This window comes from Doryrhamphus excisus, chromosome 21, assembly GCF_030265055.1.
Source record: "Doryrhamphus excisus isolate RoL2022-K1 chromosome 21, RoL_Dexc_1.0, whole genome shotgun sequence".
Classification (NCBI taxonomy): domain Eukaryota; kingdom Metazoa; phylum Chordata; class Actinopteri; order Syngnathiformes; family Syngnathidae; genus Doryrhamphus; species Doryrhamphus excisus.
Window position 1 is genome coordinate 9,832,493 of NC_080486.1, and position 24,101 is coordinate 9,856,593.

Sequence of the window (24,101 nt, forward strand, 5' to 3'; positions counted from 1 at the left end):
CCTTCCCTGGTGGCACTCCACTTGACTGACCAAGTCTTTTTAATCAGCGATAGACGCGGTCCCCAACCTTTATAGACCCGGCTCGTTTACACAAATCTCTAGTGGACGTCTGTATATATTATGTATTGTGTAAAACTAAGACAATAACAACATCAAATTAAAGCAGAAAAAAAATACAGACCAACATAGTGACAGCATGTAAGACTCAATATGAGGTGAAAGAAAAAACGTACTGTATTGTTCGGGAAAATATGTCAATTTAGTGCGACTGCTAAGTAACCACTCCAAATTGTCTTGTGAGTGTGAATGGTTGTTTGTCTATATGTGCCCTGTGATTGGCTGGTGACCAGTCCAGGGTGTAAGACAGCTGGGATAGGCTCCAGCACTTCCACGACCCTGGTGAGGATAAGCGGTAAAAAATGAATGAATGAATGAATGCTAAGTAACCCGCCATGGGGCCAAATAATGTTGTGAGTGCTAGCATACCAGACATAAGCTACTATATCTCATTTCTTATGTGTTAAGCTACGCTTTTCTTATTAGAAGACAAGAACTGCATTAACGTTGGATTTTTTTCGATTTCAAATTGTTGAAATGTAATGTTTACCACGGTGGCACGGCGGTCAAGTGGTTAGCGCGCAGACCTCACACCTAGGAGACCAGGGTTCAATTCCACCCTCGGCCATCTCCGTCTGGAGTTTGCGTGGGTTTTCTCCGGGTACTCCGGTTTCCTCCCACATTCCAAAAACATGCTAGGTTAATTAGCAACTCCAAATTGTCCATAGGTATGAATGTGAGTGTGAATGGTTGTTTGTCTATATGTGCCCTGTGATTGGCTGGCGACCAGTCCAGGGTGTAAGACAGCTGGGATAGGGTCCAGTACCCCCGCTACCCTGGTGAGGATAAGCAGTAGAAAATGAATGAATGAATGCTAAGTAACCTGCCATGGGGCCAAATAATGTTGTGAGTGCTAGCATACCAGACATAAGCTATATCTAATTTATTCTATGTTAAGCTACGGTTTTCTTATTAGAAGACAAGAACTGCATTAGAGTTGGATTTTTTCGAAATGTAATGTTTACCCAGGTGGCACGGCGGTCGAGTGGTTAGCGCGCAGACCTCACAGCTAGGACACGAGGGTTCAATTCCACCCTCTGCCATCTCTGTGTGGAGTTTGCATGTTCTCCCTGTGCATGCATGGGTTTTCTCCGGGTACTCCGGTTTCCTCCCACATTCCAAAAACATGCTAGGTTAATTAGCGACTCCAAATTGTCCATAGGTATGAATGTGAGTGTGAATGGTTGTTTGTCTATATGTGCCCTGTGATTGGCAGTTGGGATAGGCCTACTTTTTTTTTATAAAAAGTATCCTGAATCAAGCCAGATCAGTTCATATTCAAATCATGAATTTAACTGATGAAGCCTATTTTAGTGGGATGAACAATTTCCAAACACACCACCTAGAAGTTTAAGTCTTCAATCTTAGTGACGTCCCAGATTCAGGTGCTGATTGCCGCCGTGCATGCCATGCGCGGCATGACCTCAGCGCTCCTGCTCAGGTGTCCCTTTCGGTTTACAGCACGCTGCGATACCATCCATAAAACACCTCGGTCACACAGGCGAGAGCTGACCTTTACCATTGCCGATGTTAACAGAAGTGACATTTGTAAAGGAACCAAAAAGGCAACCAAACAAAACGAACAACAAACTTTAGCCAAAATAGTAAAATCAACTCATTGATTATGCACTGCAGTCTTATTCACTCTTTAAGAGATTATCAAAGTGAAATTGTATTAATCAATTCTCTGTGAAGACTATTTTATTTAAAGACTAATTTAAATATTGAATAGGCTGCATGGTAGATTCAGAACAAGCACTTCTTGCACTTTTTGTTCCTGCAAAATTAACACAATAATATATTTATCCAGGAGCCATTGGGTTTATTTACTGCTGTAGTAATGTTTGTGATTTGTCGTCACCATAGCGACAGGCAAGCTCAGTAAATGCTACGTTTCAAGCTATTATTCTAAAGTGGAATTATTTGTATGGGCTTCAAGAATTGACATTCCCTGGTAGAAATTCCACGTGTATCGGCAGTATAATGGACTCAGTTGTTCCTAAATAGGCTGCACCTGCTTTCCTTGTCCGTCAGGTACTTAAAATGTAAATTGGAGATATTGTACAAGCCTGCCTCAATGTGTGCAGGTCTGCTTTAAAGGCATTAAGCCTATTGTGTCTATGTTTGAAAATGGGGGTGTATATATATTATATCTAAAGGCTTATCTCCGCGCTTCATGTTCTACCTCAAGCTAGATTTCCGACTATTAAGCACCTGAGCATGTGAGTGATTGGTTATATTCAGTAATAATATTCACCACTACGATTGTAATGCCGTGTTTTGAACGTGTTTGCTTTGTTTCGAAAAGTTCTACGTTAATCTACGTTACTGAGTAATTCTCCTTTGCCTAGATAGTGCATTCACTTCACAGGTGTGGCATATGGAGATGTTGGTTAGACAGGAGTGCCTTCGACTGGCTACAATAAAAGGCCACTCAAAAAAAAAAACACCACAATGGCACAGGACCAGGACCTTCACATGCAGCATTATCACCACCAAGATCGTCTGAGCACATTTTGAACTGGCCTTTTGTTGTAGCCAGCCTAAGGCATACGTGTGATGTTTCAATTCAGCTCATGCATGATATTTTTTGTTGAGTGTATTCTGCATTTGGTGGTGTTCCAGGTTGTATATGCTAATTTAGCTGGAGCCTATCCCAGCTGTCTTCGGGCGAGAGGCGGGGTACACCCTGGACTGGTCACCAGCCAATCACAGGGCACATATAGACAAACAACCATTCACACTCACATTCATACCTATGGACAATTTGGAGTCGCTAATTAACCTAGCATGTTTTTGGAATGTGGGAGGAAACCGGAGTACCCGGAGAAAACCCACGCATGCACGGGGAGAACATGGGTGGGATTGAACTCGGGTCTCCTAACTGTGAGGTCTGTGTACAGTACCTTATTCTAGAAATAACGATTGGCTGGAATGTTCTCTTGATTAGTTTCCCCACTGAGGGACAAATAAAGGCATATCTTATTATTATTGTTTTTATTAGTATTGTGCCTTTTCCAGAAATGACTGTCAGTTGGGGATTATAGTGCTACTCTGGTATGTACTTGACAATGTTTGAGTGTGTTTTCTTATGTGATAATGAGTGGCAAATTATTATTGTTTTGAAATATTAGTCTATTTGTTGCTACTGGCATTGTAGGCTCACCATACTTTTTTTCCACTGAGCGTCACTGACCTTAAAAATAGTTTTGTTTTCCAATCCCACTCCTTTCATGTAAGCATCATCGAGGCAAAAAGGGCATTTTTTTGGTTCTTGTCTGCGGCGTTTTTGTCCTGCAAGTGTCATCCATGGTGAACTGTAAGAAGAGCTGAAAGGGGGGCTAATGAGAGACAACTGTCAGAATACCGCAGGCGTTGTTGCCCCCTTCTTCCTCACGTCAACCATGCATGTAACCCTTTTTAGACGCTAGCAGTCACACTAAGTTACGGTTGAGCGTGAGGACATGCCGAGTCTGCGTGATAAGAGGAAGCCTCATCTATCGGGAACAACACATCGCTGACCACTTGGGTCAATAAAAAAAAACACACAGCAACTAAACCTGTGCATGTGAAGGCATCCTCAAATGTGCATGAACACCCTATTTTTGTGATGTGCAAAAGCACCATAGCAAACATAATTGATGTCCTCCAGCGTATTAAACAAGATGCGGAGACTTGACGGCGATACCGATGAAGACGCTTTCCAGAAAGTTGACTGTGAGAGTCGTCTAATGAGGAAAACAAAGAGTCGCCGAGGTCACATCCTCCTCATTTGTGAATGCAAAGAATAACCTCATTAAAAGAACATTTCCAGAGTGAATATGTAACCTATCTCTTTTTTTTTTTTTTTCGTTGTTTGTTTGTCTTCAGTTCCCTTCTTGCAAGAACCGAAAGGGCACATCAGTGACGGCAACACTCAAGATGATAAGATGCAATAATGTGCAACCATTCACAAGGAACAAAGCTGAGTGAGAGTCATGCTCAGTATTTTTTATATTTTGCTCCTATTTCATGTTATGGTAATGGTTTTATTTCATTTGAACATGCATCAGATTACAATTGAATGCATCACATAATCAGTTCACAGTTCCACATGTCCAAAAGGAGTAGGAAGAAGCAAAGCTTATTAAATCCTACCCCTCCATCTGGTACTTTTACAATCAGTAACTGTTACATTTGTTCACTTCCTGCTTTCCTAATATAGATTAAGGTTTTTTTTTTGTTTTTTGGGATTTTTTTCTTTTTTTTTCCTCCCTTATTATTTTACCTTATTTGGGTTTTTTTGTTTGTTTGTTTTCTCCTTATTATTTTACTATATTTGTTTTTTTTGGGGGGGGGGGGGGTCCCATTATTATTTTAGCATATTTGGGGTTTTTTTGTTTTTTCCCCCCTTATTATTTTACCATATTTGTTTTTTTTTGTTTGTTTGTTTTTCCCCTTATTATTTTACCATATTTGGGTTTTTTGTTAGTTTGTTTTTCCCCTTATTATTTTACCATATTTGGGTTTTTTTGTTTGTTTTTCCCCCCTTATTATTTTACGATATTTGGGTTTTTTTGTTTGTTTTTTTTCCCCTTATTATTTTACCATATTTGGGGTTTTTTGTTTGTTTGTTTTTCCCCTTATTATTTTACCATATTTGGGTTTTTTGTTTGTTTGTTTTTCCCCTTATTATTTTACCATATTTGGGTTTTTTTGTTTGTTTTTCCCCCCTTATTATTTTACGATATTTGGGTTTTTTGTTTGTTTTTTTCCCCTTATTATTTTACCATATTTGGGTTTTTTTGATTGTTTTTTTCCCTTATTATTTTACCATATTTGTTTTTTTTGTTTGTTTTTCCCCTTATTATTTTACCATATTTGTTTTTTTTGTTTGTTTTTTTCCCCTTATTATTTTACCATATTTGGGTTTTTTTGTTCGTTTTTTCCCCTTATTATTTTACCATATTTGGGTTTTTTGTTTGTTTGTTTTTCCCCTTATTATTTTACCATATTTATATATTTTTTATCACCTACTGAAGTACGAGGTGATATGACCATACAAATTGCTAAGTAAAGAAACAACTCAATATCTTTGTAAAATTAATTAATAATAATATACTGTTGATATTGATGTTTTTTTTTCCAGCCAGCTTAGCATATGTTGACCCACACTGGATTGATTTTAGCATTTTTTGGCCACCCTTTTGTTAAGGCAGCGATAATACGTATTTAATTAACATATTGTGGCATTACCTTGGAGGGAGCCGAGCTGAATTCCCAGTGATTAATTCGACATGACCGCCTGTGTGATTTAAAAGCCTCCAAAGCCGGGCATCCATCAAGCGAGCAAGTCAAATAAAACTAATGTAATGACTCTCCATCAGCAGGGATACACTTGATTCAGCTGGAGCACGTCACAAGTCAGGGTGAGAAGTGATGATTTTCATTGCATGGTGCTCTGAATTCTTCTTCTCGCCGTCGAGGATTGCGTTTTTCCATTTAAACCAGCTGCATGTCCTCTGCAACCACACCTAGAAACATCTTCTTTGGTTTTCTTCTTCTCACTTCCGCCCTGTAAATCTTTCCCTTCAATTTTCCTGCACTTCCTGCTTCTCCAGGTTGTCTTCCACCTGCTATCTGCTCTCACTGTAGACCATAATATCAACTTTATTGTTCTAATTTTAAATAATGGACAAATCTACATGGAAGCCATTGTGTTCAGTTCTAATATCTAACGGTTCCAACAAGTTTTCATCATTTTGTTTAAGCTGCTTAGCACATCCTGCTTAAATCTCCTCATTGTTGTAAACCTTCATAATCTTTTCACAAAAATCCTCACAGATATCCCAAAATATTGTATCGTTGCCATGAAAAGGGGGTGTATAATCGTTCTTAAATGTACAGTAGTATAAACCCTTACATCACGATAGCTGGAGACCAAAAAAACTACATTTTTTGTCGTCTTCCACATAACAGCAGTGACCTTTTTTGTCTTTTTTTTTTTAACAAGGCTGCGATGCTAAAATAAAAATGGTGCATGGTGAATTATTCTCAGTGAACGACGATGGGGATTTTATCCTGACCCCAAAATAGGGAGTGTTCTTTGTAGGAGGCGTTCCTTAAAAGTAACATGCATTGATTTGCCACTTTATAATCATTGTTTACATTTTTGGCCTGTCTTTTCAGTTCAAAGAAACAAATTTCGTGATTCAAGATATACTTAAAATGTAAATATTTTGCAATGGGTTAAATTCGATATTCATTCATTCATTCATTTTCTACCGCTTTTTCCTCACGAGGGTCGCGGGGGGTGCTGGAGCCTATCCCAGCTGTCTTCGGGCGAGAGGCGGGGTACACCCTGGACTGGTCGCCAGCCAATCACAGGGCACATATAGACAAACAACCATTCACACTCACATTCATACCTATGGACAATTTGGAGTGGCCAATTAACCTAGCATGTTTTTTTGGAATGTGGGAGGAAACCGGAGTACCCGGAGAAAACCCACGCATGCACGGGGAGAACATGCAAACTCCACACAGAGATGGCCGAGGGCGGGGACCGAACCCTGGTCTCCTAGCTGTGAGGTCTGCGCACTAACCACCAGACCGCCGTGCCGCCTAAATTCGATATATTTTTTTTATTTAAATATTATCAATCCGATTTTATAATACTTACAAAATATTTATATATTTGTATTTATTTATTTTAATGTAATACAACAGTATATTTTTATTTTTATTTTTATTTTTATTTTTATTAATGTGTAAATTATATTATTATTATTAAAGAGTAGAAGTAAAAATATTAAGTGTTCTTTATCATGTAGCATATAGTTTTAAATGTTATTTTTATTTAACTGCAGTTTTTTAAGTAAAGGAGAATTTAAAAAAAATGTTTTTTAGATTTTTTTTATTTAGAAATATCTTTTGATATATTTTGTATTATTATTATTAACCACATTTGGTTTCCTACCCCTGAAAACATTAACATCGCTACATTTTTCGCTACATTTTTTTCTTGTTAAAACTGTATTTTGTTAAAAGTCGATTTGTGTTCCTACTTCAAGTGTTAAGTTTAAGACGTCAAGAGCAAATGTATATCGATTACTCCAGCTTTGGATTAATGATCACTGGCCTGTACTGGCTGTTTGCTAATTACTTGTATTGTATTTAATTCCTCCTCCTTGTCAATTGTGTCCAGCTCACTGAGCTGTGTGTGTATGCAATTGGCAACTCAGGTGGGCTTCCCCCCCGGAGCGCCTCGACCGCTGCGGACGTGCCGGGGCATGAATTACACAAGATGCTTATGTAAAGAGTAATTAGACGAGGGATTTAGACATCGGCCATGAGCCGTAAAGTTCTCGCCCGTGCTCACTTTAGCATTTTTTGCTACATGTATGCTCACAACAATAATAAGTAGCGCTAAATGCGGGGCCTGTGACGTAACCCTGAGCCTCGGGGTGGGTGTAGTTCATAGGCAATGATGGGCAGGAGTGAACATGAGGAAATTGGAAACAGCCTTCGGTGGTTCACACACTTTGAGTCACCGTTGTTGGCTCCAAAAAAAAAAACATGTCCAACATCTGTTATCTGTTGTGAATCGTTGGTGGCGATGGCGTCAAAGCCGGGCGCCTGTCGCTTTGCATTACTCTCTGCTGACACTACGGGCAAACTAGTGTAAATATGGGCACGAGTGGCACGACGGGAATGTCGAGATTGGACGGTCCTCTTAATAACAACGTCTGATCAGATTCAGATCAGGATTTAGTCTTGACTAAAGTAAAACTCATCAATTAAAATATACAAATTCTGCCATTTTGATGTGTTTAAGGATCGTGGCAGTCGATAACTTCGATATGACAGATATTGCAGAGGTGCAGTCGAAGATCTGTGTAACAGGAGTCCTTTGCTGTTTTTAAGGATCTACTGCAAAATTGCCAGTTAAAGATTCTCAATAGGACTGAATCGTTCTGCCTTTTTTAAGGATCTACTTCAATAGTGCTAGTCAAAGGACAGGATCTATCTGCGGCAAGAACAGTCAAAAAAATCTATGGAACAGAAACATTTGCTGTTTTTAAGAGGTAATGTTAATACTGTATATTATTGGCCCGAATACAATTAGACATTTCAAAGACCGGGCTGCACGGTGGTCGAGTGGTTAGCGCGCAGACCTCACAGCTAGGAGACCAGGGTTCAATCCTTTCAATCCTTCAGTTTGCATGTTCTCCCCGTGCATGCGTGGGTTTTCTCCGGGTACTCCGGTTTCCTCCCACATTCCAAAAACATGCTAGGTTATTTGGTCAAATCATTTGATAGCCTTACTTTTTTATAGTATTCAAATTGTAGTTTTACAGTGTAAATACTAGAGATGTCTGGCCCGATATCAGCATAAAAATGCAATATCAGTTGATATTGGTATCAGATTTTTTTTTCCCCGATCACAAAGACCGATATTTTAAAAATACTGGATACAACACAGGCTGCACGGTGGTCGAGTGGTTAGCACGCACGCCTCACAGCTAGGAGACCCTAGTTCAATTCCACCCTCGGCCATCTCTGTGTGGAGTTTGCATGGGTTTTCTCCGGGTACTCCGGTTTCCTCCCACATTCCAAAAACATGCTAGGTTAATTAGCGACTCCAAATTGTCCATAGGAATGAATGTGAGTGTGAATGGTTGTTTGTCTATATGTGTCCTGTGATTGGCTGGCGACCAGTCCAGGGTGTACTGGTTGCCTGAAGACAGCTGGGATAGGCTCCAGCACCTCCGCGACCCTCATGAGGATAAGCAGTAGAAAATGAATGAATGAATTTCAAAGACCAAAGACCTGTATAAGAAAATAGCTTTGCTGTTCTAAAGGGTCTCCTGAGTCTCGGTTTTTCCCTTGTTGACAAAAGTCCTCCAAGCTGGCTGGCTCTGTAGCTTGATTCCCACCATCTGGGCACGGCGCCATGTTTCTGTTTTATTGTGACTTTCACAAGTTGACAGTGAAAAGGATGTTTTATGATCAGGGATCGATGGCTACTGTTGTACGCAACACTTGAGTATCTGATTGTTGCTTATTAAAGCCACGTTTACGTCAAGCGGTATAGAGTTCAGCTCAGGTCAGTTCTGTACTGTCTTTGTTTTGGTTTTCCGTTGTCAAATATGTGCTTCACGCACTGCAGGCATCAGGCATTGGTCACTTCAGTTTGAAAAGTTAGTCTTTCCTCACCTTTGTCGAACCTTTGTGCAACCAAGCAACGAGTCCATCAACATTTCTTATTAAAGACACCTGTGAACGAGCGGCGTCATGCTCTGCCTTCCTAAAGAGATAAACGCCTCCCTTTTGGATGCCGTCACCGCCTGAAAGCTCCTGTTCAACGGACGCAATTCTTGGCTTTGATGCGCCAAAGGAGACGGAAATGTGCTTTCCATGCTGAGATCCCAAATTCATTGATGTTCACGTCTTTGCATTTCCCAAGAGGGTCCATGGGGGTTTGGGCTCTTTTGTGCGTGGGCATTAGATCTAAGAAGGCAGCACTAGCTTCCATACACTCTTGAAGGTCAACAGGTTCTAATGAATGACAATGTCCTCACATGAAATAGTGTCTCCTTTCCGAACTATAGTGCCTTTTTGCTAATGCATGCTAGCCACACTTTGACTGTATCTTTGACGTTTATCACTTTCATTCATCATTTATACTGTATTTATTTACTTGGGATGTCCGATATTGGCTTTTGTGCCGAAAACCAATATGCAATTTGGAGTCGCTAATTAACCTAGCATGTTTTTGGAATGTGGGAGGAAACCGGAGTACCCGGAGAAAACCCACACGTGCACGGGGAGAACATGCAAACTCCACACAGAGATGGCCGAGGGTGGAATTGAACCCTGGTCTCCTAGCTGTCTCCTAGCATCCAATTTGCTTTACCCCACTACCACCACCCTCCACACACTTGTCTCCAAGAGTCTAATCAATGGGCCGATTAAATGGCGGTCACGGAGGGAGGCACCTCCCCGGTTTAGCCCGGCATGATGCAACAGTCCCAAATTCACCTGTGCATCCCATTCGCTTGCTTGACAGTCGCCCCCCGTACCATCCCCAAAGGGAGGATGATCCCGAGCTATAAATATTATGGACCGTATGTGCCTATGCAGAGGCCCTGCAGCAACACTATGATGGCTTTGATATGTAGATTAAACCCCCCCCTGCTACCCCACCCTCCACCACTTGATGCCCCGAAGTTTGAGTGAAACAACTCAGATGAATTTCACCGGCGGCGTCATCGGGTGGAGAATACGCAAACACCCCTAAGGCCTCAGACGACAAAGTCACTCAACTCTGAATGCGGTTTGGTCAGGTATAGGCTTACAATTGTACTATTTTTAGGATATTCCATTCATTCATTTTCTACCGCTTTTCCTCACAAGGTTCGCAGTGGGTGCTGGAGCCTACCCCAGCTGTCTTCGGGGGAGAGGCGGGGTACACCCTGGACTGGCCGCCACCCAGCCAATCACAGGGCACATATAGACAAACAACCATTCACACTCACATTCATACCTATGGACAATTTGGAGTCGCTAATTAACCTAGCATGTTTTTGGAATGTGGGAGGAAACCGGAGTACCCGGTTCAGTTGGTCCTAAAAAACAGCAGGCAGTTCCTGTCATGTAGATGATCTTTGACTGGCATTTTTGTAGTAGGTTTTGTCTAATAATGTATTTATGAGGTAAATTCCCAAAAATAGCAAAGTCTTAACATGATGTTTTTGCAGAAAATTACTAAAAACAGCAAAAATTCCTGATCTTCATAAAGACCACAAGCGTTTTTGCAGTAGGTCTTTAAAAACAGCAGACGGTTCCTGTCATGTAGATGATCTTTGACTGGCATTTTTGTAGTAGGTTTAATTTAATAATGTATTTATGGGATCAATTCCCAAAAATAGCAAAGTCTTAACAAGGTCTTTTTGCAGAAGATTACTAAAAACAGCAAAAATTCCGGTTCTTCGTAAAGACGACAAACGTTTTTGCAGTAGGTCTTTTAAAACAGCAGACGGTTCCTGTCATGTAGATGATCTTTGACTGGCATTTTTGTCGTAGGTTTTGTCTAATAATTTATTTATGGGGTCAATACCCAAAAATAGCAAAGTCTTAACATGGTGTTTTTGCAGGACATTACTAAAAACAGCAAAAATTCCTGGTCTTTGTAAAGATGACGAGCGTTTTTGCAGACGGTTCCTGTCATATAGTGGATTTTTGACTAATATTTTTGGTATATCTTCTCCAAATAGCAAAGCACTCTGTTCTATAGAAGATCTTTGCATCTTCGTCTTAATTTTTGACTATTTTTTAGATTCCCAAAAACAGCATGTAAAGAGTTTTTTCAGCCTAAGCTGTGACCTTACTAATGACCTTGTGTGTGGTAGAACTTGAACAGTGTTGTGCTGTAATTGGTCCATTCGCGTATCAGCGGTGTGGCTTAGCAAAAGGTGATCAAGTAACATAAAAGTAGCAATTTGTGGGGCCCGCTATCACGGCTAGGAATGTTCAGGCAGGAGGTTAGCATGCCGACGACACACTCAACTCTTGATCGGTGACAGCCTCCTGTCAAACACCCGACCCCCCCCCACTCCCGTCCTCCTTGCGGTTGAGTGCAACAAGGCGTGCCGTAGACTTATGCCCTTTTGTTAATGAGCGCTCCTGCTCTGACTCATTGAACAACATTGACTGATCCACCAGGAGTCACTCAAGTCTAATGGGGCACAATTCCCCACGGAATCTCTATTCAGGGTGTCGTACGCTGGAGTGTCACACCTGCTGCAGATGGAGGGTGACAACAATGGCTGCAGTGACAAAGAAAGTCCGGTAATAGCTAGCTCCATGGGGTACATTGCCGTAGACTCTGCTTCTGACAATTTTTCTCGAGCGGAAAACGACCAATTTGTCACTTGGTAGAACGTCAGTCAGCATTGCCATTATATTTCTTTTTGCCCCCCCCCCCCCCCCCCCCCCCCCCCCAGTCCTGCCACTATCAAATCAGGCAGAGGCAGAAACTCAACTCCAGGCTAAAATCAGTTCTCTCGTTTTTGGAAAAGCTATTCCAAAATGCTTTTAAATTAAATGCATAATATAATAATATTATATAAATTTTATATTGTAATAATATTATATTATTAATATTAATAATATATCATTCATAATAATATATATTGTAATATATATAATATAATATTGGCCCCTCAAATGGCCCCAAACATATTATTAATAATATTGTTATATATAATAATAATAATATTATTATTAATAATACTAAACTGTCACAATAATGGCCTGAAATGGCATATTATTAATAATATTATTATATATTATAATAATATTATTATTATTAATAATACTAAATTGTCACAAAAATGGCCTGAAATGGCATATTATTAGTAATAATATGTTTAATAATGTATAATAATGTATAATATTATTATATATAATAATAATAATATGTTTGCGGCCATTTGAGGCCATTTTTGTGTTAATAATATTATTATATATTATAATAATATTATCAATAATATGTTTAATAATATATATAATATGTTTAATAATATATATAATATGTTTAATAACATATAATATTATTATATTATAATAATATTATTAATAATATGTTTGGGGCCATTTGAGGCCATTTTTGTGGCAATTTAGTTGGATTTCTTACAAATGTAAATCACAATTATTGGAGAACTGCCTTTTTTTCGGGCAGGGTTGTCCGTAGCGCAACCCCGGGGCCATTTTTCTCTCACGGCTCAATTTTTATAGATTTTTTTTAATATTCAAAAACATTTTGAGAAATTCCTTATAAATAACTATATGTTTTTTTTGTATGGATATACTGTACTGTATAGTAACATATAATAAATAGCCATTGATTCACTGTATGTTTATAACTAAACACAAAATAATATCCAAGGACCAAATTCTTTCCCCCACCCTGCTCCCCTCCCCTAAGGAATTAGTGTCTCTCCGCATTCATTAAGCAACAGTATCAGTCTAATTATGCGCCAATGTGCAGCCACGGACTAATTAAAGGGGGGATCAATAATGGGCCCTGGATGCTCCTCACGTAGGACCCCCCCTTCCCTTCATTAATGGAGCTACACTGAGGCTTCAAAGGGGATTTCTCCGGCTCCACCTGAGGTCTGAATGAATGTTTGGATAATGTGTGTGCAGCTTTAAAGACACGCGCCCTTCCAATATTTGCTCTTATTATCTGGACGGAAGCAAATAGCGTAGCTTTGGGCTCATCTCGTTACGTCCTAAATGCACCCACTGACCACATTACCGGCAACAAAAGACACCAAGACTCCTTAGAGGGGGGGGCTTATACAATACAGTAGGAACGCGATGCGGACCTTTGACCCCATAGCCGTTCTATGGCGTCAGCGTATACTTGCCAAAGTAGTGTTTTTGATCGATAAAGGCTCCGACCTCAGCTGTCACGCCAGCCCAGCTCTGCGCTTCAGGAAGTGGCCAATGTAATCTAGAAAAGTGCCTAAGCCCATGCAGCTCGCAGTTCAGCCAGGTGGTGTTTCTTTTTTTTTTTAATGATATTATTCATAGTTTTTCATGAGCAACTCAGAGGTAACTTAGAGACAACTGATTGACAGTGATGGATCTTTAGGTTCATTCTACATTGTTTTAAGACATACATAATGTATTGATGACGTTAAACATCCGTGTACTTTACAGTCTTGTAAAGCTCACATCATGAGGCCCTTTGGAGATTTTGGGGACAAATTTGGGGACAAAACGTTCTCCCACGCGTCCGCATAGTAAAATGATAATGATTTATTTATTTTCTTAATTTTTTGGCATATTTTATTTTGTTTATTTTATTGTTTTTTAAGTCAGAAACTATAGCATGACAGAATATTAATTTCATTTTGTAAGGATGCAAATAAGGATGAAAATTTTGTAAGGATAAAAATAATTTTTAAGTAAAAAATGAAAATAAAAACTGAAAAAAATATGAGAAAATTTAATAACGCCAAACATATTTTTTATCTATTTTATTTATATTTTATTTTGTTTCATTTGGTTTTTTTTTACATCAGAAACCACAGCATGACCGAATATTAATTTCATTATGTAAGGATGAAAATAATTTTTAAGTAAAAAAAGAAAAGAAAAACTGAAAAAAATATGAGAAAATGTAATAATGCCAAACATATTTTTTATTTGTTTTATTTATATTTTATTTTGTTTCATTTGGGGTTTTTTTTACATCAGAAACCACAGCATGACAGAATATCAATTTCATTATGTAAGGATGAAAATAATTTTGAAGTAAAAAAAGAAAATAAAAACTGAAAAAATATGAGAAAATTAAATAATGCCAAACATATTTGATTTTATTTATATTTTATTTTTTTCATTTGTTTTATTTTTTTAACGTCAGAAACATGAAAGTCATGAAATGATATGCATGTCCTTAAATAAGGATGAAAAAAATAATGATAACTAAAACTAAAATAAATTATATTTTTACCTAAAAACAACATTGTAAAAATTAACCAGAATAAAATACAAAAAATCTACCTTGGTGACCTGAAGGGGTCCGTACACAAGAGACCATTTGAATAAGTTTCTACTTTTAAATGTGTATCTATTTCCAATTGAACAGAACTGTTCTCTATCTATAACCACTGTCTTCCATTGTAACTTGGCAAGCAGGTCATAATAATAACAGCACCATGACGACAGAACATAAAGAAAACTGTCAGCAGCTAACAAGACTTAAACCCTTGTGGCCATGATTAGGAGGTTTTTTTATTTTTGGTCCCCTTGGCGCTCTCGCCTCCTCGTTGGAGATAACGAGGAGACTTTTCTAAAGAGGAATATATTTAAACCTTTTTCGCACAGATAAATGTCATATGATAAATACAGTACCCTAATTTACATGTTTAAATTGACTGAGTCATTGTTATATATCAGGCATTCAGAAGGCGCATTCAAGGACACTGGGAATTATATGTAGTATTCTTTACTCGTCACTAGGTGTCAGGAATGTTACCGTAATGTTTGCACTGTGGACTGGTGGCCAGCCAATCACAGGGCACATATAATCAAACAACCATTCACACTCACATACATACCTATGGATAATTTGGAGTCGCTAATTAACCTAGCATGTTTTTGGAATGTGGGAGTAAACCCGGAGAAAACCCACGCATGCACGGGGAGAACATGCAAACTCCACACAGAGATGGCCGAGAGTGGAATTGAACTCGGGTCTCCTAGCTGTGAGGCCTGGACGCTAACCACTCCCCATGCAGCCACACCGAACACATTTATACTACAATATTATTATACTATAATGGGTAATAGAGGCGTAAAGGTGACTATAGGGGTGTTATTTCATGTCTAGAGAGCTCTAATAATGAACTGTATTTAGAATGTGATAAGTAGGTTTTCATGCTTTTTCCTCACGAGGGTGCCGCGGGGGGGGGGGGGGGGGGGGGGGGCTGGAGCCTATCCCAGCTGTCTTCGGGCGAGAGGCCAATTGGCACTATATGTGCCAATCACAGGGCACATATAGACAAACAACCATTCACACTCACATTCATACCTATGGAAAAATTCATATGGACAATTTGGAGTCAATTAGTCGTGAGGTCTGCACGCTAAACACTCGACCGCCGTGCCGCCTAATTAGGAATCATACTTCATGGAAATTCACTTGGGATAAACGAGAGGTTATTGTACAATTAATTGATAAGCTGTGTGGGTGTTTTTGTTTGTTTTTGTATCTGCAAATAGTTGAATTGTGAGCATATTGTCATCATATTTCAACTCTATTTTGATTTTCAGCGTCTCTGGACACTGCGGACGCCCTTGCACGCCACTCAAGAAAAATGCATCACTTGTATGAAAGCTTGCCAAAGAGGATCAAGAGCACTTTTGTAAGAAACCTGTGAGTATTTCAACATGAAAAGCCGTCATGGTTGAACTTTTTAAAGCACATTGTGAAGACACACACACACACACACAACAAAAAGTGAGCCATTCTATAAAAGAACCCAAATGGATAAGTAATCCTGTTTGCTGGACTCATCCCTGGATCAAAAAGTCAGCAAAAAAAAAAAAAAATCCATGCAGTTTGCTGATGGTGGGAGGGAATGGTGCGCATCGTTTTAAATCGGGAGGTCTTAGACCGTATACGTCACAAGAGGCCCTCATAGGTCTTTTCAAATCACATCAGGGACTTTGGGCCACCAATTATGTACCCACCCCCCTCCCCACACCCCCCCTGTCTTCCTCGCATCTCCATACACAGCATCGCTTGTGACCTTATCTGTGCGCCTGTCACTGTGTTAGCATTCACATGGCAAGCCTGCCAATGAATGTAAATTACTGCCCGACCAAAATAATAACATCAATGTCTTCGTTTGTAGGACCTCATCCTCCTTATCCGTGTCCTTCTTCAAATGAGTGCAGAGAGGGATGAAAATAGAAGATAGAACGCATAGATAACACACTTAATCTTCAAGTGGAAAAAACATTGGAATTAATCCCGTTACAAAGTTCATCACAGCACCGCAACTTGAAGATGATGGGCAGCCATTATGAGTCACACCACAGATCTTATAGCGGTGGTTCTTTTAGAACAGTTGGACTTGGAATTAGGCACGGTGGTGTAGTGGTTAGCGCGCAGACCTCACAGCTAGGAGACCAGGGTTCAATTCCACCCTCGGGTTTGCATGTTCTCCGGTTTCCTCCCACATTCCAAAAACATGCTAGGTTAATTGGCGACTCCAAATTGTCCATAGGTATGAATGTGAGTGTGAATGGTTGTTTGTCTATATGTGCCCTGTGATTGGCTGGCGACCAGTCCAGGGTGTACCCCGCCTCCTGCCCAAAGACAGCTGGGATAGGCTCCAGCACCCCCGCGACCCTCGTGAGGAAAAAGCGGTAGAAAATGAATGAATGAATGATTCCTAATTAGAAAACCTACTTATCACATTCAAAACACAGTTCATTATTAGAGCCCTCTACACATGAAATAACACCCCTATAGTCACCTTTACGCCTCTTTTACCCCATTATAGTATAATAACAATGTAGTATAAATGTGTTTGGTGTGGCTGCAGTGGTGAGTGAGTGGTTAGCACCCAGGCCTCACAGCTAGGAGACCCGAGTTCAATTCCACCCTCGGCCATCTCTGTGTGGAGTTTGCATGTTCTCCCCGTGCATGCATGGGTTTTCCGAGCTACCGAGCTAACTATTTAGCCTCAGATTTATTTATTCTACACGTAAGAGTTACAAACAGGAGAGGGAAGAAGGACAAAGTAAGAAGCCAAAATCTTACCACTTCCACACAGAATGGGAGGAGAATTATATATTACATATTTTCAATATGTCATGTCAAACATGCCGTGGCTGACTACATGTGGTGTGAATGTAATGTAATATAATGTCATGTCAGGTTAGCATGCAGGCCACACAGCTAGGAGATGGGTTTGATTCCCCTGCTCGGGTTATCTCTGTGCGGAGTTTGCATGTTCCAAAAACATGCTAGGTTAATTAGCGACTCCAAATTGTCCATAGGTATGAATGTGAGTGTGAATGGTTGTTTGTCTATATGTGCCCTGTGATTGGCTGGTGACCAGTCCAGGGTGTACCCAGCCTCTCGCACCAAGACAGCTGGGATAGGCTCCAGCACCCTCCACGACCCTCGTTAGGAAAAGCGGTAGAAAATGAATGAATGAATGTATAAATAAGTCAATATATAGTATACATTAAATAATGTATTCAATATTCATTTTAAATACGTTTATTTGCATGTAGAGCAATTTAATACATTTATTGCATTAACATCCTGGCATTTCAATGTGTTTTTGAACTATTGTACTAGAAAGTACAGCAGAAAAACAATGGGGAAATGTTTCCCTCTAGCGGTTATTTGACGCAACTGCATAAACTCAACTTTAACCCGGAAGCTGTATACGCCATAGTGTTTTTCCGGCACGTGTCCGAAGTAGAAGACTCCTCCACGCTAACATGGCAGCTTGTAATGTCGACGAGTTGTTAGCCCAGGCGGAACGAGACGAGGCCGAGAAGCTCCGGAGTATAACCGTCCACAAGGAGCTTGAGCTGGACTTTGACGTGGGTAACCTACTCGCTGTTGACAAGAACCGCGTCGAGCTGCGCGACTTTAAAGGGCAGAAAAAAGACGACTTTCTCCGCTCGCTGGCCCGCGACAACACACAGCTTCTCATAAACGAGATATGGAAGCTCCCCACGGAAAGAGTCCAGGAAGCCATTGTGGTTAAACTCCCCCAACCGACTACCGCCTTACCCAGAGAGAAGCCTATACCTAAACCAAAACCCCCGACTAAATGGGAACAATTCGCTAAGCTGAAAGGCATCCAGAAGAAGAAGAAAACCAACTTAGTATGGGATGAAACAGCTAAAGAATGGCGGCGTCGTTGGGGCTACAAGCGGGCTAACGATGACACCAAAGACTGGCTCATTGAGGTACCGGAGACCTCAGACCCCAACGAGGACCAATTCGCCAAACGCATCAAGGCGAAAAAGGAGCGAGTGGCTAAAAACGAGTTCAACCGACTGAAGAACATCGCCCGGGCGCAGAAGGTCAAACTCCCCGGCGTGGGTTTGACCCCTGTGGCTAATCAGTCCAAAGACGAGCTAGCCAAAGCCGCAAGCGTGGCCATGATCTCCACTGCCTCTGTGGGCAGGTTCCAGGACAGGCTACCTAAAGAGAAACCTGTGAAAAACACAGGCAAGAAGCGGAAGTTCGACCCTCTCATCGGTGACTTCTCCAACGAAAGAGAGAAGCAGCTGGAGCTCCTGAAGGTCATGGAGGGCAAGAGGCCCAAGATGGACATCACTAAGGCGGTCAACAGGCAGATGAAGGAGGAAGACCAGGAAGGGGGTGCAGCCAAGGGTAAAAAGAAAGCAGGCAGGAAGGGACGGCGAGACAACATGGGAGGCAAAGGAAAGGGCAAGGGTAAAGGGAAAGGGCGCGGAGGAAAACCTCCAGGAGGAAAACCTCCAGGAGGCAAACCCTCAGGAGGAAAACCTCCAAGAGGAAAACCCAAACCTGGGAAGCGCTAAGACTTTGACTGACACACATCACATGACCACAAAACCTGCATCCTGTTTATCACACTGTATTTCAATATTGACGCATATATTAGTACAGGAAATAAATATTTTCTCCGCATCTTCAAAGACCTTTGTATGACTTATCAGGAATTGTATCCCCATGGAAACCAGGACCGGAAAAATCCCTTTAAACTGAAGGATACAATATGTAAATAAGTCTTAGTACCATGAATCGCCACTAGATGGCAGTGTTCCCTTCCTGTTCTCTCTACTTTAAAGTGCTATCAGGGTGAGTACTCACTGTCTAATTGTACCTTGTTTTTATTTTATACCAAACAGGTACTCAATAGCTCGATAAAATGCTACTAGCTTAGCGCACCATAAACATGTTTATGACATTGAAATGTATATGAAGTACAGCGCGTTCTTCCTTGAAGTGCTCCTTATCAATCAGATCAGTTTCCTAAGCCGCTTAGCGCTGACTTTTGCTTATGTAAATCTTTGGCCTTCAGTTCAGGACAAGTGCTTTATACGGGTACAGGTATTTACATGCAGGAGCTTGTCACGCATGTAGCGGTGTAGGAGGGCTTGAATCCCACTAGTAAATAAATTACTTTTAATTTATTGTGGTTTTATTACTAAAAAAAACTCAGACTGAGTAGTTTTACTTGATTGTAGTTTTATTTACCAAGTGTGGGCAAACTTTCTGATTCGCGGCAACGGGGGTCAAATATAAACACAGCTCATCCCCAGCAAGTTAAAGCCATGTTGACTTCTCTGACCACCAAAAGAGTACCATGAGCTACCCAGCATACCTTGCGGAGGGACTATATGCGTGTATTGTGTGTAGATATTTCCTTGTATGATAACATGGTGCAGTAGGTAGGTTACCCAACATAATTGGTTTAAAAAAAAAGGAATGTGGAAATGTCCGATGGGCCGGATTAAGAAGATTGGCAGGCCTGTTGTGGCACGCGGGCCGCAGTTTGCCCACCTTTTTTTTTTTTTTTTTTTTTTACCCCTTTATTATACGATGGTTACTTGGCTTTAATCTTGTATGATGGTTGTTTTTTAGGCTGGCAGCAGCTTGTCTAAAGTTGAACTATCTGTCCCGTGCAGTGGCTATTATTTACCACTGCAGTGCCATGTGTCCTGCAGCAGCATGACCTGGTTGCCAGCGTCAGTCGGTGTTGCTGCAGTGGATTAGCATTTCTTTTTAAAGGCGCTCTGGAGTCCAGAGAGAGCGGAGTCCAGTGTTGACGCTGGTGAGAGCTCGGCGAAGATGCAGCGTATCTACATGCACAGCAACGAGCACTTTGACGTGTTCACCACCGTCCTTGCTCCCCAAGGTGAGTGTGCGGCATCACCATCATGCAGTACATTTACTCCTTGTAATGTGCTTCTATGCTGCTGTTGCTGTTTTTGTTCTTTTTGCTGACTCACCTCCACCTACATGGTGGAAAAGGCAGGAATCGATACAGAGCAGAGGCTGAGAAGGCAAGTTTTTTTTTTTAATCTATGTACCCCTATTGCTCAATTTTTTTAGAATAATCTCAACCCTTGGAGCAATTTTTAGGAGATAAGAAGCCCAGATTTAGGGTTTCTATTTCACCACAGGGGTTAATCCCTTTGACACATAATCCTCTCCATTCACTGCATCGGACCTGTACATCCCTCTATGATGCACACGTGAATGGGACATTAATCAATTATCACAATCAATAATTATTTTAACTTGGTTATAGTAAATAACGCACTTAAATAACACATTTCAATGAGGTGTAATACTTGTAATACTCCATGTGTCCGCTAGATGGTGGTGGTGCACAGCTACAGTCCCCACTGGCCAGATGAGCTGGAGCTGACTGCTGGTGACGTCATTGTGGTCCTGTCCCAACACGAGGAGGGGAGGTGGTTCGGGCGCCTGCAGGACGGCCAGCAGGGCTACTTCCCCGCCTCCTGTGTCGTGGAGTTGGGCCAGGTGGGTTGTGGGTCGGGGTTATGCCCTGCAGCTTTACACGCCACAATATTGGAATTATTATTATCATTTAATTATATATGTAATATTGCATTAATAAATGTAAACTGTTTATGATCATAATCATATTTTTTGGTAATGTTAATGGTTTTATTTGATTTGAACATTCATCAGATTACAATTGAATGCATCACATAATCAGTTCTAAGTTAAACCTGTCCAAAAGGAGTAGGAAGAAGCAAATCTTATGAAATCCTACCCCTCCATCTGGTACTTTTACAATCAGTAACTGTTACATTTGTTCACTTCCTGCTTTTCTAATATAGTTTTTGTTTGTTTTTTCCCCCCCCTTATTTTACCTTGTTTGTTTTTTCCCCTTATTTTACCATATTTGTTTTTTTTTTGTTCGTTTTTTTCCCCCTTATTGTTTTACCATATGTTTTTTTCCCTTATTATTTTACCATATTTTTTTTTACCCCTTATTATTTTACCATATTTGTTTTTTTGTTTGTTTTTTTCCCTTATTATTTTACCATATTTCTTTTGGGGGGGGGGTGTTCCCCTTATTATTTTACCATATTTGTTTTTTTTCCCTTATTATTTTACCATATTTCTTTTGGGGGGGGGGGGGGTTCCCCTTATTATTTTACCATATTTGTTTTTTTCCCTTATTATTTTACCATATTTTTTTTGGGGGGGGGGGGTTCCCCTTATTATTTTACCATATTTGTTTTGGGTTTTTTTCCCCTTATTATTTTACCATATTTGTTTTTTCTTTGGTTTTTCCCCCCCCCCTTATTATTTTACCATATTTTTTTTTTTTTGGGGGGGGTTCCCTTATTATTTTACCATATTTTTTTTGGGTTGTTTTTTCCCCACTTATTATTTTACCATATTTGTCCTTTCAGTTTGTCATTTATTATGAACAATTTTATTAAAATTTTCCCCATTAAATTGTATTTAAATATGAAATAAATACATATTTATCACTTAATTATCATTAAATTTTTTCCCGCCCTCCTACAGGATAAAAGCGTGAGGAGGAGCACGTCCCTGAGAACCTCGTCCACGGACCAAGACGGGGGCGTACGCCGCAACAGTGCGAGGTAGAGGTCCGCGATCGCACACCGACAGCTGTTGTCCCCCACCCACACAACCCATACCCTAACACACACATCCCCCATCTCTTATACGTTCCGCCCCAAGCCCCCGAACAGGTGGTCCCTCTCATTAGTTGACAAAGCATGCTGATTACACACACACACACTAATCAATGCCATCTCATTGCATCTTATTAAGAAAGTGGATATTAGAGTAGATTCATGGAAGGTTTCATCAAGGCAAAGACCCCTCCTCTGCTTTAACACACACACACACACACACACACACACACACACACACGGAACAGGGGCCTTCCAAGCGGTGGAATTTGGGTCATGAGGAATAAACAGGGCCTTTGTATTTGTGTTATTTCCTCTTTGTCCCTCAGTGGACACATTCTACAGGCGCTCAGGAGGGGGAGCCGAGGAGGTGGTGGTGCAGGGGAAGCGGGTCTGGATGGCGGCCAGGATGGCAGCGAGGCCCCCGTGCCCCCATCGAGGAGGCCCTCCTACACCCAGCCGCTTCAACACGCCAGTCCCCAGATGCAGCGCTCCTCCCCAGGCCTCCTGCACAGGATCTTGTCCCGGTGCCGCAGGAAGAGCGAATGCCAGGGGGCCACCAACGGGGCCTTTGAGGAAGACTAAGGACTAAGTGGGGGCATGGGGGGGGGGCTTGTTGGGACGTCTTCACTATCCAGGTATTCTTCAACCCCCACCCCCCTGTTAGTCATGTCAAAAAGTTTCACGGCAACATTGTGTGACATCACAAAGGGGGCGTGGCTTCACAACCAAAGCTTGTTTGTTTTCACTTCAAAGCCGTGATTTAACCCTTAGTTACCCAATCTAGTCATTTAGAATGCCTACTCAAAATTATATTATCATAATTAGGAATGTCGATCGGACCGATATCGGCATAAAAATTCAATATCAGATTATTTCCCGATCATCAAAACGGATGCTGTATACAACAATATTATTTTTATAAACTATGTCACGGACCAATCAAGGAGACCCTTGGTTTAGGGTGGCGAATGTGGACTAAAAATTATATGAAAAACATATATATATATTGTAAAATAGTCCTATGTATACATCAACAATGCCATTGTTTGTGTCACTATCAAGTTTGTGTGACCGTGCACTGTAAATATGTGAAGGCGAGGCCTGTTTGTATCATTAAACAACCCACAAGTCCGATTCTACCCATTTAGAATAGAATTAGAATAGGAGAAAAGATGTGTGCTAGTTGCCATGGATACGCTAAAACATCACACCAGTTGTTTATGCTAGCCTCGGTCTTGACCTTTGCCGACATGCACCCCCTCCCCTGCAATATGGGCGACGCATGCATCATCAACATGGACTTTCCCGCCAAAAAAGTGTGTGTTTGGGGGGGTATGGGGTATCTCATGGTGCCTGCCAGATGACTGCTCCGTCAGCCCGATAATGGCCTGCCATCTGCTGTCTAGCATTCACAAAAGGCAAAGTGTGTGTGTGTGTGTGTGTAGATAGGCAGGTGGGTGTGGTCCGCCACACATGCGTGCACGCATATCATACAAGTACTGAAAAGGGAACTCTCATTATTATGGGCCAGATAATTACATCTAAAATACATACAAATAAAGCCCATATTGTGACGATGTAATAGTCAATCATTGAAATCTCAATCAATGAATTCTATTAATATCATTTGGGCATTTTATTATAAAATTAACTTAAAATTTGTATCATGTAAATTTAATATTTTTAGTTTTTTAATCATTAAAAATAATGTATTTTAGGAGGTTAAAAAAGTTGTGCATTTTATTATGAAATTT

General features: G+C 40.6%; 3 protein-coding genes across 9 annotated transcripts in view; all 3 read left to right on the forward strand.

Moving 5' to 3' along the window:
* Positions 1-4,144, forward strand: part of trim55b (tripartite motif containing 55b) — a 42,938-nt gene extending 38,794 nt beyond the window's left edge. For all 6 annotated transcript variants that reach the window (XM_058059708.1, XM_058059709.1, XM_058059710.1 and 3 more), the window contains one exon: positions 3,988-4,144. In XM_058059708.1, coding sequence (XP_057915691.1) covers positions 3,988-4,055 — 68 coding nt within the window. In that variant the 3' untranslated portion in view covers positions 4,056-4,144. The remainder of the gene's footprint in view (positions 1-3,987) is intronic.
* Positions 4,145-15,945: 11,801 nt separating this feature from the next.
* si:dkey-97a13.12 (CD2-associated protein) lies at positions 15,946-23,478 on the forward strand. 2 transcript variants are annotated; one of them, XM_058059729.1, is made up of 6 exons: positions 15,946-16,051; positions 20,429-20,555; positions 20,672-20,703; positions 21,020-21,187; positions 22,211-22,290; positions 22,674-23,478. In XM_058059729.1, the coding sequence occupies exons 2-6, from the start codon at positions 20,489-20,491 to the stop codon at positions 22,927-22,929; spliced, it is 603 nt and encodes a 200-aa protein (XP_057915712.1). In that variant the 5' UTR covers positions 15,946-16,051; positions 20,429-20,488; the 3' UTR covers positions 22,930-23,478. The 2 variants fall into 2 exon arrangements, with proteins under 2 accessions (XP_057915712.1, XP_057915713.1); XM_058059730.1 differs by lacking the exon at positions 15,946-16,051 and having other exon boundaries at positions 19,472-20,555; positions 20,676-20,703.
* rrs1 (ribosome biogenesis regulator 1 homolog) lies at positions 17,989-19,324 on the forward strand. The gene has a single exon (XM_058059716.1). The coding sequence runs from the start codon at positions 18,139-18,141 to the stop codon at positions 19,213-19,215; it is 1,077 nt and encodes a 358-aa protein (XP_057915699.1). The 5' UTR covers positions 17,989-18,138; the 3' UTR covers positions 19,216-19,324.
* Positions 23,479-24,101: the final 623 nt, after the last annotated feature.